The sequence below is a fragment of the Taudactylus pleione genome, unplaced genomic scaffold, assembly GCF_031769625.1.
Source record: "Taudactylus pleione unplaced genomic scaffold, aTauple2 ptg000479l, whole genome shotgun sequence".
Lineage (NCBI taxonomy): Eukaryota > Metazoa > Chordata > Amphibia > Anura > Myobatrachidae > Taudactylus > Taudactylus pleione.
The window spans coordinates 671888-688426 of NW_028284881.1; the positions used below are offsets into that span (position 1 = coordinate 671888).

Sequence of the window (16539 nt, forward strand, 5' to 3'; positions counted from 1 at the left end):
GTACGCTGCAAGCATCATTGGGTGATCTAGCAATTACAAAGTTGGCCGGTGAGCATAATGCCGCGTATCCATGAACGATTGAACGATATAGTTATCGTTCATTATATCGTCCAGTCATCAACGACCAGCAATGCGCGCTCCCGTTGGTCGTTGACGACGTCACTCATCGCCCGTACTTGCAGGGTAACCTGACGACATTGTTAGGTTCTGCAACTACGGGGATGAGGGAGGGTGACGTCACTGAACGATGTGCCGGGGACACACTACACGATATCGCTCATGGAGCGAATCATGTAGTGGATATGTGCCTAAGTTATCAGTTTCCCATTGATTGACTGAGCAAAGAAATTTCATTTATTAAGAGTAACTTAGGACAGGGATATTTCTTTCTTACTACTAGTTGCATAGGCACTTATATTACTCAGGGCGGGATGCGGTCAGAATACCGGTGGGCGATTTCCCGACACTCACATCCTGACATGGGACTAAAGATAGGCGTCAAAATCCCGATTCCCATCATTAGCCCCACTACTAAATCCCGACACCCGGCATCCCGAACGAAGGTAAGCCGGGAGTCTTAGCATCTAGCCACGGGTGGGGAGGGTTAGCTTTAGGGACCACCGTGGGGACTTAGGGTTAGGCACCCCCCTGGAGGGTTAGAGTATGGAAAGGGGGGTTAGGTACCCCCCAAAAGGGATAAGTTTAGGCACTAACGGGGGGAGGTTTGGGTTAGGCACTAGGGGGGGTCAGGGTTAGGAACCACTAAGGGAGGGTTAGAGTACTTACTTGCTGCTGTCGGGATCTGCTGCCGCTGTCGAGATTTGATCCAGTTACATACAGATCCCCTCAGGGCAGCTACATATACGGGATGCCTTTATTTATGTGAAACATCACGATTGCTTCAATATCTCTCTCTCTATCTATCTATTATATATATATATATATATATATATATATATATATATAAAAAAAAAAAAACATGTCTGTGCTTTATTAAATATTTATGGTTAAGAGAAGCCTTTATTACTATTATTGATAAATCAAGCATATGTAATTATACCTGCAATAGCGCGGTTCCTGCTTTTTGTATTCAATTGACCATGTAATTGATCTGCCAGTGTAGCGACTGGCTTCTGGACTTTCAGCATTGTTGGTTTTTTGCATACATCTTTCTTCAATATATGACAATTGCATACCAAGCGCCGGGATAATGAGCTTTCAGTGTATTCACTGAACAGCTGATATTTTCCTTTTTCTTATGGCTATTATATACAAGCTGTTATTTATACATTTTATGTTGTGTCTACTAAAATTATTTCTCACTCAAATAGAATGGGTAATATATTAACTCACTAAGACCACTAGTTCATACCCCTATTATTACTTAGGACATACTATTCTATACAGCACTATTTACCAAATTTTTTACTTTATTTTTTTTTAAGAGACAAACACGTATCAAATAGAAAGGTAAGAAATGGAAAGGTAACAGAAAGGCAAGAAATAAGGCATTCAGCGAGTTGGTCAGTTATGCAGGTGGCACCAGCAATGCTCGCTAGTACTAGCAATTTCCCTTTTTACAGTAGGATAATATAATAGAAGTCATCTTAGAATCTTAACTGTATAAATTAACTCAGCCTGCAGATTTCTGCTCTTATGTGTGGTCAAATTGCATCTTGCTGGCTTCTAATATCCTTGTATTCAATTATTCATACATATATAGATTTGGGGAACATTATTCCAATTATAAAAATCATAGCTGCTACTATAACAAAAGGCGTAATTTTCTTCATAGCAACTGTCACACTGACAGATGAGGAAAGTTGGACAGGACAAAACAGCAGGAAAGTATTTGTGATAAAAAAAACATATGATTGTATCATTTTCCCAGACGTGGTATCATTTTACCCCTAAACACATCTCCACGATGAAAGATCAAAGTTAAACCTTTACAGCATTCTACATCAGGGGAATCACTAAATCTATATTTTCTCCTGATGAAGATTAATTTTAATCCCTGACGCTCCTGGATAAGTGGAAATAGTGTATGTAGCTTCCCCTTTGAGGCTCTCATGGACAGAGTGCATTACATATTTCGTCTACAGATATTTCTATATACTACATGTGTCAGTGAGGAGGTGATTCCTACTTTTGAGACATATTTTTATGTTCTAGTTTGTGAAAGACAAGAACCGGCTAGTGCACTCACCTACACCAGACCTCTTCCCAGGCATCATTTCCCTATACAGTGTCCAGCAGCCGCTGGACTGGAAAACACACACAGATATGAACCAGCTGGTTTATTCTCCTTTCCATGTATTATACCCCCTGTACACACACCGATTTTGTTGAATCCCTTAACATATGGCAACGTACCCTCCTCCCCTTTGCCATCTTGCCCAGGAATCTGCTAATTGGAAGAGCAGCATCTAGGAGACAGAGCTCAGCACCCTTGTGTCCACATTAGGCTGACATCCAACTTCTTTTCTAAAACCATTGCTGCTTGAGCCACTGACTACAGATGAAGTCTGTTTATGAAATCATCAAAACGGATTCAAGTGCACGCATGTATATACAGAATCTCTTCCACTTGTGTGAGTCAGGCTCAGCTGCCAATATGAATATAAATAATAATAATTCGGGTATATAGAAAGCCACACAAGCTACAGCCCACTCCTGCTGCAGCCAGGATCGGCCTGGGTTTTGTTAATGACTCTTATGTTCATTAAATCTGACACCAAATTTATCACATTCACTATAGATCAAGAGACTGTACCACATTCAGGTGGTTATAGTAATGGACTTAATGCTCACTCATTGCATTAGCCAACTAAGAGGAGAAAAATGCAGTTTTGTGGTGTGGAATACATATTTACAGTGGCAGTGCCTCTAGCTATGATTCACATGTCACAGACTTGGCATTAGTAAAAGGTTTTCTCTCCGTCATTCTTAGGTTCTGCAATGGGTAAGACGTACACTTCATCTAGCTCATATTCTAATGGCTGGGAACAGTTTGACAGAACAAAGCACATAGCAGCATATACAGTAGGTTCTCCAAATTCATGCCATTTTCAATATTTTCTCTGAAATTTTCCAATATGGGCCCCTTTGTAAGTCTATAAAAGGTTTAGAACTGTTCCAGAGGATCACAGCAGACTGTAGTTACATAACAAGTCATAACAAGACATAACTGCAAAAGGGCACGGTATAAGAATTCCTACCAGAGCCAGAGATAGACAAACAAGGAACCTCTGTTTCGTGCAGAGCATTATCCCTTCCATGCTTCACATTATTGCCTTTATTATTTATATATTATGCCCACTGAAATAATTAATTTGTTTCATTCATCCTGGTTTGTTTAAAATGTGTACATTAGGTATATAAAATAAAATGTTCCAGTGACTATATAGGTTTCATTTGTATTGGTATCTAATGCTCGGACCCTGATATAGATATGTCACACCAGGCTGCCAACAGTGGCCACATGGTGAGATTCCAGCCCTGCGCAGCACATTGCTAATAATAAACAACAATCTCTTGCATTTCAGTAGCTGCATAGTAGCATGTTTTAAATTGGTTAAGAAAGAAGGCAAAAAGCACTGTGTACCTGAGCCCTTTCTCACTGATAACCAGTTGTTTCTCACATGGAACATGAGAACCATGTTTGTATGTTCCATGCAGATTTTGAGGTTATAAATGGATCCCAACAACTACTAGAGCCAGCAAACCACTGCCAAATTCAGCAGCCTATGCCATCTCATATGTGTGGTCACCAAAGCCTGTGCAAATTAGGGGTGAGCGGGTTCGGATTTCTGAAATCCAAACTCCCCCGAGCAGAGTCCGATCCGAGTCAGGCTCGAATTTTTCCCGCCTGACTCGGATCTGAAATCGTGGCAAAACATCATCATCCCGCCTTCCGAGTCTCGCGGGTTTTGGATCCTATATAAGGTACCCGCGTCGGCGCCATTTTCTCACTCGGCTGTGGACAGTGAAGAGGGAGGGTGGGAGTTAGGGCTGTGTAGTGTAGTGTAGTGTAGTGCAGAGTAGTGTTGTGCTGTGCTGCTGTTGTCCACTACTTCAAAGTCCATAGGGGCTGGCTGTGTTGTGCTGTGCTGCTGTTGTTAATAGGGGCTGTGTCCACTACTTCAAAGTCCATAGGGGCTGGCTGTGTTGTGCTGTGCTGCTGTTGTTAATAGGGGCTGTGTCCACTACTTCAAAGTCCATAGGGGCTGGCTGTGTTGTGCTGTGCTGCTGTTGTTAATAGGGGCTGTGTCCACTACTTCAAAGTCCATAGGGGCTGGCTGTGTTGTGCTGTGCTGCTGTTGTTAATAGGGGCTGTGTCCACTACTTCAAAGTCCATAGGGGCTGGCTGTGTTGTGCTGTGCTGCTGTTGTTAATAGGGGCTGTGTCCACTACTTCAAAGTCCATAGGGGCTGGCTGGACTGTGTTGTGCAGTCAGTTCTCCATAGGGGCTGTGTCCACTCCAAAGTCCTGTGAAGTGTCCCAGTCCTAAAGGGGTGCTGTAGTGTTGTCCAGGGGGTGCTCTGTCCATCAGGGGTGATCCCCCCAAGTGCTAAAAAAATAATATATTTTCTGTGTTTGTGAATTGTGTGCGCAGTAGCCGCACGTGCATCAACAAAGTAGTGCCAAGCGTGCGCCTGTGTCATAAGTAAAGGGCCGGCTGGCTTGACCGTTAAGGGTGCTGTAAACCCCGAAAGTACACTCCAGTCCAAACCAAAAAAAAAATATTTTCTGTGTTTGTGAATTGTGTGCGCAGTAGCCGCACGTGCATCAACAAAGTAGTGCCAAGCGTGCGCCTGTGTCATAAGTAAAGGGCCGGCTGGCTTGACCATTAAAGGGTGCTGTAACCCCCGAAAGTACACTCCAGTCCAAACCAAAAAAAAAATATTTTCTGTGTTTGTGAATTGTGTGCGCAGTAGCCGCACGTGCATCAACAAAGTAGTGCCAAGCGTGCGCCTGTGTCATAAGTAAAGGGCCAGCTGGCTTGACCGTTAAAGGGTGCTGTAACCCCCAAAGTACACTCCAGTAAAAACCAAAAAAAATATATATTTTCTGTGTTTGTGACTTGTGTGCACTGTGGCTGCACGTGCATCAACAAAGGAGTAGTGCGAAGCGTGCGCCTGTGTCCCATAAGTAAAATGCCGGCTGGCTCATTTCTTAAAGGGTGGTGTAACCCACAAAGTGCACTACTCTCCAGCAAAAATAAAAAAATATTTTCTGTGTTTGTGTGCGCTTTAGCCGCACGTATATATCAATATAACATAAATGGAGGACCAAACTTTCTCCGATAAAAATAAAATAGGGAAAGATCAAGAACCACTTCCTCCTAGTGCTGTTGCTGCTGCTGGGAGTTGTTCATCATCCCAGAGAGGAAGTAGGAACACCACTACTTTTACTAAACAATTGACCCTCCAACAGTCCCTAGCAATGAGGATGAAGTACGACAGCAGTCATCCTGAAGCAAAACTTATAACTGAGGCCTTGACTGCTATGTTGGTGTTAGACGTGCATCCGGTATCCGCCATTAGTGCAGTGGGATTTAGATAACTGATGGAGGTAGTGTGTCCCGGTTCCAAATCCCGTCTAGATTCCACCTGCATCCTCAAAGCAGCAGCGACAAGCGTGCGTCTGTCTGTTAAAGGGTGGTGACACCCTCAAAGTGTGCTACACAAACAATAAAAATATTGTTCTTTTTTTTCTGTCTTTGTGAATTGTGTGGGCTGTAGCCGCACTTGCATCCTCAAAGCAGCAGCGACAAGCGTGCGTCTGTCTGTTAAAGGGTGGTGTAACTCTCAAAGTGCTCCAAAAAATAAAAAACTATTTTTTTTATGTGTTTGTGACTTGTGTGCGATGTAGCCGCACATGCATCAACATAGTAGCAGCGCCAAGCGTGCGCCTGTGTCATAAGTCAAGGGCTGGTTTGGACATCTGGTCCGGACTGAAGGACGTGCCAACAATTTCTGACAAGTCTACTGTCACTGCATATGATACTGTCCTCAAAGCAGCAGCGACAAGCGTGCGTCTGTCTGTTAAAGGGTGGTGACACCCTCAAAGTGTGCTACACAAACAATAAAAATATTCTTCTTCTTTTTTCTGTCTTTGTGAATTGTGTGGGCTGTAGCCGCACTTGCATCCTCAAAGCAGCAGCGACAAGCGTGCGTCTGTCTGTTAAAGGATTACATCGGTGACAGCATCCAAGTAGGCATGTCAGACAGTCCGTACCTGTACTGGCAGGAAAAAGAAGCAATTTGGAGGTCCCTGTACAAACTGGCTCTATTTTACCTGAGTTGCCCCCCCTCCAGTGTGTACTCCGAAAGAGTGTTTAGTGCAGCCGGGAACCTTGTCAGCGAAAGGCGTAGGAGGTTGCTTCCACAAAATGTGGAGAAGATGATGTTCATAAAATGAATTATCAACTCTTCCAGGGAGACCAGCCTCCAGAACGTACAGAGGGACCTGTGGTTCCAGCGGGGACGAATTAATACTCTGTGAGGATGAGGATGTACACACTGAAGAGGGTGAGGAATCGGTGGATGAGGAGGATGAGGATGACATCTTGCCTCCGTAGAGCCAGTTTGTGCAGGGACAGATTAATTGCCAGCTTGCTTTGTGGGGGCCCAAACGGACCAATCATTTCAGCCACAGTTGTGCGGCAGACCCTGGCGCTGAAATGATTGGTTTGTTAAAGTGTGCATGTCCTGTTTATACAACATAAGGGTGGGTGGGAGGGCCCAAGGACAATTCCATCTTGCACCTCTTTTTTTTCTTTGCATTATGTACAGTTTGGGGCCTAGTTTTTCAAACTGCCATCCTGTCTGCCACTGCAGTTTCACGCCTAGATGGGTCACGTGTTTGTGCCGCCCACTCGTGTCGCTTAGCATAGTCATCCAGCTACCTCGGTGCAACCTTTTGGACATAAAAACACTATTGTGAGGTGTGAGGTGTTCAGAATAGACTGGAAATGAGTGGAAATTAAGGTTATTGAGGTTAATAATAGCATAGGAGCAGAAAAACCTACAAATTATGTGATTTTAGCTGTTTTTATGCTTTTTTTCAAAAAAATACAGATCCAAAACACAAAACCCAGAACCCAAAACACGGAAGGGTGGTTTTGGCAAAACCAATCCAGATCCAAAACACGAAGATCCAGATCCAAAACCAAAACACAAAACACGAAAAGTGGCCGGTGCACACCCCTAGTGCAAATGGTGCTTGGGTTCAAATAAACAGAACCAAAGCAATGTCATTATTACTGTTATGTAAGGTGGCACAGTGTTGTAGCGCTAGACAGTAGAGAACAGGACATACATAAAACAGGGACATACCAGGTAGAGAAAATAAAAGCAGACATGAAAACAAAGGGTATGGAGGGCCGGCTCATGAGAGAGCTTCCAATGTAACGGTATTAATTCCTCCCTGCACAGCTGTCTGACACTACAAGTGAATACAAACACCCCCCTGCTCTCCTATTTGTGAGAGAGATCATGACTCCCACTATAAGTGCCATAGCTGCTAACTCTTCAGTTATCCTTCTCCTCCTCCCTTTCCTCACCACTACCATAGTCACACAAATCACAGGCTTCGCTCTTACATCAGAATCCGTGTTCAGCATCTGTTACCTTGGAAACTTGGCTATATCAGCAGTCCTTCGGGTTTAGTTTAGGACAATACACGCCGCACATCCTGCACACCACGTTTTGCGCCACGTAGACTGATGTCACCCGTAACCATGGAGTCTATTTCTGCCCTTTCCATTCTTCACGCATGATACAAGCTGATTTTAATTTAATTAGTGCCTTGAGATGATTATGTCCAGTATATCAGACTTATGTTTAGTACTGCGTTTTGTGTGACACAATGTGCCTCGTACCACAGTGGTATCTCAGGATCTTGGTGAAAGTTCCCATGTATTCTGGTTAAGTGAACAAAATAGCTGCCAGATATTTAAGTGACACGCTTTTTCATCTAAACCATATTTTGCAATATATACAGCTGCTTAACCCAAAGATAGATCGACAAAAACGCTGATAAAAAAACCCAAAACATAATTATGTCATAATTATGTCATATGCAACTAAATTTCAGTCCTAAAATACGATGGCTTGCAAAGAGCAAGGAAACGGTTATTAACTTTATTTAATAAACTTTATTTATAGGGTGCCACAAGTGGTCTGCAGCGCTGTACAGAGAGCAAAACAAAAAGACAGTACAGGGTAAAACAGTACAGTACAATACAGTGGGCAAGTAACAATTAGCACAACAAATCTCAACACAGAATGGGTGCAATGGAAATATTCAGCATAAGTTGAAACCTGTAGTTATTAGCATGGGCGCAGATAATGGGTCTAGGTGGTAGGAGTCCAGCGGCAGAGAGCCCAAGGAGGTGGTGTAGAGAGTAGCTGGTGTGCACAGAAGTAGGTGATGAGAACAGGAGGGAGGAGAGCCCTGCTCATAAGAGTTTACAGTCTAAAGGGAAGGGAGGAGACAAACGGAAGACATAAGGAGTGAGCCAGTGTAATGGGAGCTAAGGGCAGGAAGCAGGAGTGAGAGAATTGGAGAGTGCAAGAGGGTGAGGTAGACTACGTGGTAACATAGTTAAGTGGTGGACGGATACGACTTTATTTTGTGATAGAATTAAACGCTTTATAAGAATGGAAATAAAAGAACTTTAAAATCAGTTCTATACTGAATGAATCATGTCCCTAAACTATAGCAAATAGTGGGCAGAAATGAAGGTGGACAACTCCTTTTTAATACACTAAACTGATGAATTCGGAGACCAGGGTGATCAGACAACGCATTCCTGGTACACGACAGTTTTAAGGCCGAGCACAAAAAAACATTACAATTCTTTAAATATATCAGTATTACATTTTTGCAAACATCACTGCAATCTTACGCAGTCCTATTAATACATTTGCTATTGAGTATGATGTGACTTCTAGTCTAATTCTGACAAGCTCCCTCTAAGGAAAAGAGAGCAGAAATAATTGAGAGGAAAAAGAAAATTTGCATTAAGGAAAAAAAGCGGTTCTATGTAATAGCTAATACAATAAACTCACAACAGGAATGATACAAAAAACTACAGATTATAACATCATATACCCCAAGACAGACAAATACACTGCATTTAAAGTCAAACCTAAAAAACATCATAAATCAAGACTTTCTTTTGCATATTATGTGCAAAGGAATAAGAGTTTACATATATGGAAATAATTGTAACAATGTTAACAGATCAGTGCCACACACAAAGGAGAAAAATAATTAGGAAACCTGGATCATGTAGAGTTGTGCAATCCGGTATTCCTCCACCGTCATGGGAAGCGGGATGCGATATTCCTTAATCAGCATCTTGAAGAAAAAATCTCTGCCCCTCCGAATGTGCCAGAATCAGAAACCAGAGAACTTGTCTTAGAGGTGTCTAAATGACTGCCAGGGAAGTCATTTGGGGGAAACCTGAAACAAGACAGATATATGACAAAGTTGTTATTCCATCCGCCTTGTGGAGGGAATGTCTTCTCCAGACTGAATATTCCCACAGTGCTCAACTAAATAAAAACACATGAATGTGCCATGCAGTGGATCCAAACCCCTCGACATGTAATCTAGTCACAAGGGCCACTTGCTGCTTTTACATAAATGACCATGAATCTGGTGGGCAAGGCCCAAATGCATAACTGCCGGCAATCTGGCTGCCCCCTCAGTTTGGAACACAGGGGGGCATTGCAAGGGGCAGGACGCACATTTTGGGGGCTGAGTGGGTATGTGACTGTGCAATCGTGTCACTGCAGCCATGCCCCCACTACATAATGCCAAGATTACCATATTGCATTATCAGCCCCCTGGACCACCCATTTGTATTGTATAAGTGGGCAGCTGCAGGGAGAAAAGTGGATGTAGGCAGGGGGAGAAAGAGGGGGGCTGGCGGGTGGCAGCCCACCAGGAGGCTTGCCAACTCTTCTGGGTGGACGGGAACAGGAGCCTCACGGGCGTTCCGGAAGAGTAGCAAAGTATGCCCAAATGTGAGGTGTGGAGCTCGTAGAGCCACCAATCATATCAGCAAGTCCCAGAACTGCCCACTTCACTGAGCAAGAGAGCAGATCCAGGAGGCTGGTCTACTCTCAGGAGTCCAAGAGAGCTTCACAGAATTCAGTAGCCTACTGGACATTCCCAAAGAATAGGAAATAATGCTCAGAACATTTTATGGTAACCTACAATGGAATGAGCACAAACAAATCATGGCTATATTTCAAGATCAGTTAACAAAATGTTCAGAATCTCACTCTTTAGAGTAAATTAACACCATATAAAAAGGTCAAAACAAAAGTCAGTAGCAGCATCATATTTTACAAACTGATGCAAAACCTGATACTACTCAGTGGATTTCCATGGCAATACTATATATTAGAGTGGTGAAGTAGTGCATTTTTTTCACACTGTGGAAACTGTATCCATATATTGCATTAAATGGAAATAAAACATTAAATAAATGAAACATACAAATTGCTAAAATGCAAAAAGTATACTAAAGCTTAACAAAATGCAAATGATCTATATATTGAGAAACAAACACAAAACATATAATAGGCTTGTCCTTATATACAGTCACTGCCTTATAGACAAACAGGGCAGTATTTGAAGATGTGTGATACCTTTTTGGCACCACAATGAAAAATACACAATTGTCATTTCTAGCGCAAATAGGTCCTGATTCAGAGTTGTATTCTATGCTGATGTTCACGCAAATGGAGCAATTATGTGCCACTGCACATGCGTCTAGATCACGCTGTGCATGTATCTAAATCACTCTGCGAATGTGTCAAGGTACATTACCGTAGTCGCACGCTGCTAGTCTTAAATCGCAGTGTGATTGACAGCCAGGAAGCATTTGGGGGAGGCAACTAGGAGTGTCGGCTAAAAACGCAGGCAAGACATGGCTCTTATAATTGAAGGATCTGCGACTGAACTGTGTATTTGTACGCAGTTGCTTGGATTTGCGATGCTGCCAGTGGGCATCTCAATGCAATCCCCAGCGGCTGCAACTTTTGCATATTTTCGCAAAGCAGCTGCGTACGGGATCGCAGATGTGGTGGCAATAGATTACAATCTGAATCATGACCATTATTTATTTAAAGAATGCCATAAAACTAGTACCACAGTCGGTATATATCGTTCAAAAGAAAAATAAATCATACATACAAAACACAGCAAGAACAGAAGAGGATGACTACAAAGGGCACAGACATGACAACTTACAATAATGGTGATACATATTATAGCAATAGGAAATTTAATCTACTATATTGCTAGCCTTATTCCACAGCTTTTATTTTTACACCTCAAGCCCGTATTCAATTTGGAGCGAGAAGTCCGTTACCAGACTTTTCTCCGTCATCGCTGGTTTTGGGTGCGAAAAAGTATCGCACTCGTCCCAGCTTATCCCCGTATTCAATTTGAAATTGGCAAAAGCGGGACCTGGAAAAGTGAAATCAGCGAAAAGTTCTGGCAGTTTTGGGGAAATCAGCCTATCACACCCCAAACGATGCACTGACACGGGGGATCACTATGGGTACCCCCGAATAGATCTGCTAAAGGTATGTGGGATCATTATGGGTACCCCCGAATAGACCTGCTAAAGGTATGTGGAGTCTTTAAACTGTCTCAATAGGTGCTGTTTTGTATTTTTAAGAAGGTGGTGAAGAATAGCATTTAGGAGGTTTTTTTTATAAAATAAGTAGTCATCACATTTGGGGTACATGAAAATGGGTACTAGCATATTTTGAAGTTGCTAATGTGAAGTTTTAAAAAATGTCAAAAATCCACCTGCCGCAAACACCTGGAATAAAAAAACACCAGGGGCATACTTGGGGATGCCCCTGGAGTCTATTTCGCTAGTTTTTAAGTTTGTCCCACAACTTTGTTTTATTTTTCGCCCCCAAAACGAATGTACTTTTTTGGGCTGTCCTAAGGTACTTTTTAAAAATTTTTTGACACAGATTAGCTTTAGGGGACTGTCCAATGGATGCAGGGTGGTTTTTGGAAGTCTGCACCCCAAAACCCCAATTCTGCACTTTTTCTCGCTACCAATTCAATGGGGATATTTTCGCCAGGTCTGTTGCATTGACTTTTCGCAACGGCAAAAAGTCGGCAAAATTGAATATGGGGATAAATGAAATCTGCGAAAATGACATCAGAGAAAAAGTATCGCCGAAACGGACTTTTCGCTTCTAATTGAATACGACCCTAAGAGTGTATTGTTTTGGAATTGCATGATTTTCTAAAGCAAGAAAAAAAAAAACATGAAAAGTAGAAAAGTCCCAAACTATTTACTAATTAATTAAAAGGCTCTGAAGGGAACATAACACATATTTCAGTGTGGTATAATCCTTTACAAAAAGGTGAATTTGATTGACAAAAGTATAGCAACTCTGTCCCTGATACTTACTGCCAAGTCCCCCATATATGCATGGCCTGAAGCCATCTACATTGAATTTAATAAGTTATATAAAAAACAAAACTATCTAATTTTTGTAAACAGAAACTTACATGTCATCGAAATGGAGCCTCCTTGTTGAAGGCTCATTGTAACAAGAATAAGTGTTTGAGGGTTCTCGTGCCTGAAGGCAGAAAAGGGTTAAGAACACTCAGCTCCAAGTTTTGTGACCTTTTTGCTCCAGCACTATTTTTATCTCCCGAAAATAGTTTTCCCTCCTGGGGATGATCCCTTATGTTCATCTAGCATCTTTTACACAAACATCCTCACCTCCCTACTGCTGAGATCACAGCATCAGGTTAGCAGAACATCACGGTAGGGAAGGACTAATAGTAGTAGCCTACCTGGCTGGCCAACAGGTAATAAATAATAACCGACAATAGACATGTATGGGAACCAGGATGTCACTTAATGATAAATTAAGGGTATTACTGTAAGTATAGCCTTTTAATTAGCAAAGTAATGATGTAGATATTGAAATTCATTGGTTCTAATAAAAATGGAAAGACAGAGCTGCTGCATTGCTATTATCCTTGTAAGAAAGTAACAACCAAATTACCAGCCAGGTCATTGGTATCAGGAGAGCAGTACAGGAACCAGATATCTTAGCAAATCTACTAAACAAATATGTGATGTTGTATAAAGAAAGACACTAAAAACCTTTATTTAGAACATGGGATCCCAGTTTCATGGGATTATGAAAATGATGGCCCCCTCACCAGAAAAAATGCATGCAGTTTATTTTTTATTGCACTGGGAACGGGTTTCCTTTAGATCAGGGATGGGGAACCTCAGGCTTGGGGGCCATATAATGCGCCCGGACTCATTTGGTCTGGCCCTCTGAGCTTTTTTTATGCTAGCCTCATCTGGCTAGCTGGGTGCCTAGAATGGCACCCTGCAGCCAAATCTATGCAGTAGTGCTGCCTGGAGTGTCCTTAGGACGCTTCAGACAGTCACACCTCTGCCCTTACAACACCTCAGGATGCTCTGGGCATTGCTGTAATCACCAGCGATTGCGGCCACACCCCCTTGTGACATCACACAGAGGGGGTGTGGCCTGCACCAGGCCCACAAATATTGTTATATATATCAAAACAGACCTTGGCAGAAAAAAGGTTCCCCACCCCTGTTTTAGATACTCTGGAAAAAATAAATAAGGTCTTTGAAAGAATGAAATGGCACCTGCTTTCATTTTATATTTGCTAGAAAAAGTATATGACAGAATATTTAAACAAAATACAGACAATAATGAGCACATTTTGGAGTAGATGAAAGACACTGAAAGTGTGTAAAAAATGGCACAAGTTTAAGGAACTTGTCAGAACTGAAAGGATTAAAGCTGTGGTTATGACGGACTATGGGCCTGATTCAGACCCACTGGCGAGCGGCTGTCCGCTCGCAAGTGGGTCAATGGTGTGCACTGCGCATGCGCGAGACGCGACGAGCGAAGGACTTTCCTTCGCTCGTTGTGTCTGATCAAAGGGGGCGTGCTGTCGATGTTGATTGACAGCACGCCCCCTTTGGTGGGCGTGCCGGGGGCGTGCCTGCCAGACGGAGGCGTTCCCAAGGGAACGCCTACCGTCAGAAGCCGGCCCCACTGACATCACTAGTGATGTCAGTGGGAGTGATTTTGGCTCTGATAGAGCCAAAATCACTCCTGGCCTTGCGGTTGAGAAACTCAACCGCAGGCTTCTGCTCGCACTGGCGATGGTCGCGATGGTCAAGACCATCGCGACCATCATCCTGCACGCTCGTATAGGCTGTGGGTGGTGACCCACAGCTATACGAGCGTCCAGGAGGACGCTCCATAATTATGGAGGTGGGCCCTGATTCAGAGCGAGCGCTCTGGTCAGAGCGTCCGGCTCTGAATCAGGGCCTATGTCAGTAATCCAATAGAAGAAGTGTGCCACCTTTAATAACCTTCTGAAGAAAGTGACTGATACCAGAGAATAATAGCTTTTGTTAAATGCATAGCAAGTGGAAATTAAATGCCAAATAAATGAAGTTGTGTTGGGCACTTTTACATGTACATGTGTGGATGTCTCAGCAGCTCTTCCATATAAGGAAACTAGCATTTTAGTGGTTCTTTAAATGATTCAAAGTTCAGAATTGTTTTCACTGTGCGATCCGTGGTGATACATAGTGTGGTACAGAATGCGTGCTACACAGTATGGCGAAAAAGGGAAATTACAATAAATAAATAAATGCCTGCACCAGAAACACAGTATCCAGCATATTATATAGCCAAGTTAGCATGTATCTATGCTATCCTTTTCTCAATGGAAGTGGAAACACCTAAATAATCATATTCAACAAGAATAATTTTCAAAGTAACAGTACATGATTCTGGGCTGACTGAATCCCATGTATAGATCCCTAGATAAGAAAACTTGCTATGGAAAAATAGAAGTATTACTTTTCTTATACTATAGGAAGGTGATACAGTAATAGAAAGTTAATTAGGCAGCTTCATGGCATATAATATATTAAAAATAAAATTATAAATCCAGGAACAAATTTACCCGAGTAACCAGACTATTCTTAATTTGACAAACATATATTTTGCAAGATTTGGCGCTGACAATGTCGATATTGACAGTTTAATACTGACAAGTCAATTATCTGTTTTATGCCATTACCAATATCTGTTGTTTGTCTGTACGCATGAAAAGGTAAGATGCGTTGAAGCGAGATGAGGTCAGCTTCCCGCCGTGTGGGATGCCATCGGGCGAAATACTGGCACCGAATTCCCGACAGCGTCGGGATCCTGGCACCAGAACCCCGAAGGTAAGTATTGGGCGTTAGGGGGAGGGTTAGGTTGCGGGGTTAGGGTTAGGCATTAGGGGCAGGGTTAGGCACTAGTGGGGAGGGTTAGGATTAGGGTGCAGGGAGTGTTAGGTTTAGGCACTAGGGGGGGGGGAGTTAGGGTTAAGCACCGGGAAGGGAGGGTTAGTGTTAGGGGTTAATCTTACCTTAGTTCCTTATTGGTGTCAGGATTCTGACTGTCAGGATGCCACTGTCTGTATTCTAACCAGCGGCATCCCGACCGCCGGGATCCCATACCCAACCCATTGAGGCGGAGTATTTAAAGACAATTATTACTGCTTTGTAATCAAGCTGAGTGGCTATGTTTGCCTACACAGCTATGCAGGTGATGCACATACCCATCTATAAAATGTATGTGGAAATAGTTAGCCCTTGTACATTTAGGGCTGTTCAGACAAGCAAATCATTAGACGTGCCAAGTTCCTAAGGACACAATAAAATGATGCACAAAATGACCATGACGTTAGCCTCAGTCTAATAAATGCAAATGTCTGACTTGCTATTGTCTGTAGCATCTGTGAGCAAATAACACTAGCACTAGATACATGTTATTAAGTGATTTTTCACAATAAAGATTTTAAGAAAGAAATGGTGTATTTTTTGTTCCAAGACAGGCGGAGACATTCCACCTCCTCCAGGAAAGCTAAGATGCTAATTTATAGCTGTGGAGCACAGCAGCGGCAGGCGTTGCAGAGACATGAGGAGTCGGTAAATCAATATTCCGGAGCCTAACGTATTTCGTGTGCAGTGATTAGCTATGGGGGAATGGCGATTCCCGTCAGCGGCAGGCCGACATCAGCAGAGTTCCGAGCAGCGGAAGCCCGACAGCGCTGGAAATCCTGATCGTGGATAGGTGAGTATCTACTAACCTAACCTAACCTCCCTAACCCTCCATAGGGGTGCCTAACCCTAACTTCCCCCCCGAGTGCCTAACCCTAATCCCCCCTCTAAGTGCCGAACCCTAACCACCCCCTTCCCCGCTGCCTAAACCTAAAGCTGGCCACACACTAGACCAACTTTCATCCAACCAGCCAACTAGTTGATTGGTTGGAATGAAAATCTGGTAAGGAATGAAAGCAAATGACAATCAGCAATTTGCTCCCAAACGCCGGAAAATGGACAAAAACTGTTGTTTGAACAAATTGTGTAGATCAAACAGTTAACAAATTTGTCTGACGACCATTTTTATCTGTTTTCTG

At 42.9% G+C, this 16539-nt stretch overlaps 1 protein-coding gene across 10 annotated transcripts in view; it reads right to left on the reverse strand.

Annotated features, from left to right (window-relative positions):
* The window catches only part of PITPNM2 (phosphatidylinositol transfer protein membrane associated 2), a 371894-nt gene that overhangs the window by 177394 nt on the left and 177961 nt on the right, over positions 1-16539 (reverse strand). For all 10 annotated transcript variants that reach the window (XM_088449121.1, XM_088449120.1, XM_088449123.1 and 7 more), the window contains one exon: positions 9295-9477. In XM_088449121.1, the coding sequence (XP_088305247.1) occupies positions 9295-9372 (78 nt within the window). In that variant the 5' untranslated portion in view covers positions 9373-9477. The remainder of the gene's footprint in view (positions 1-9294; positions 9478-16539) is intronic.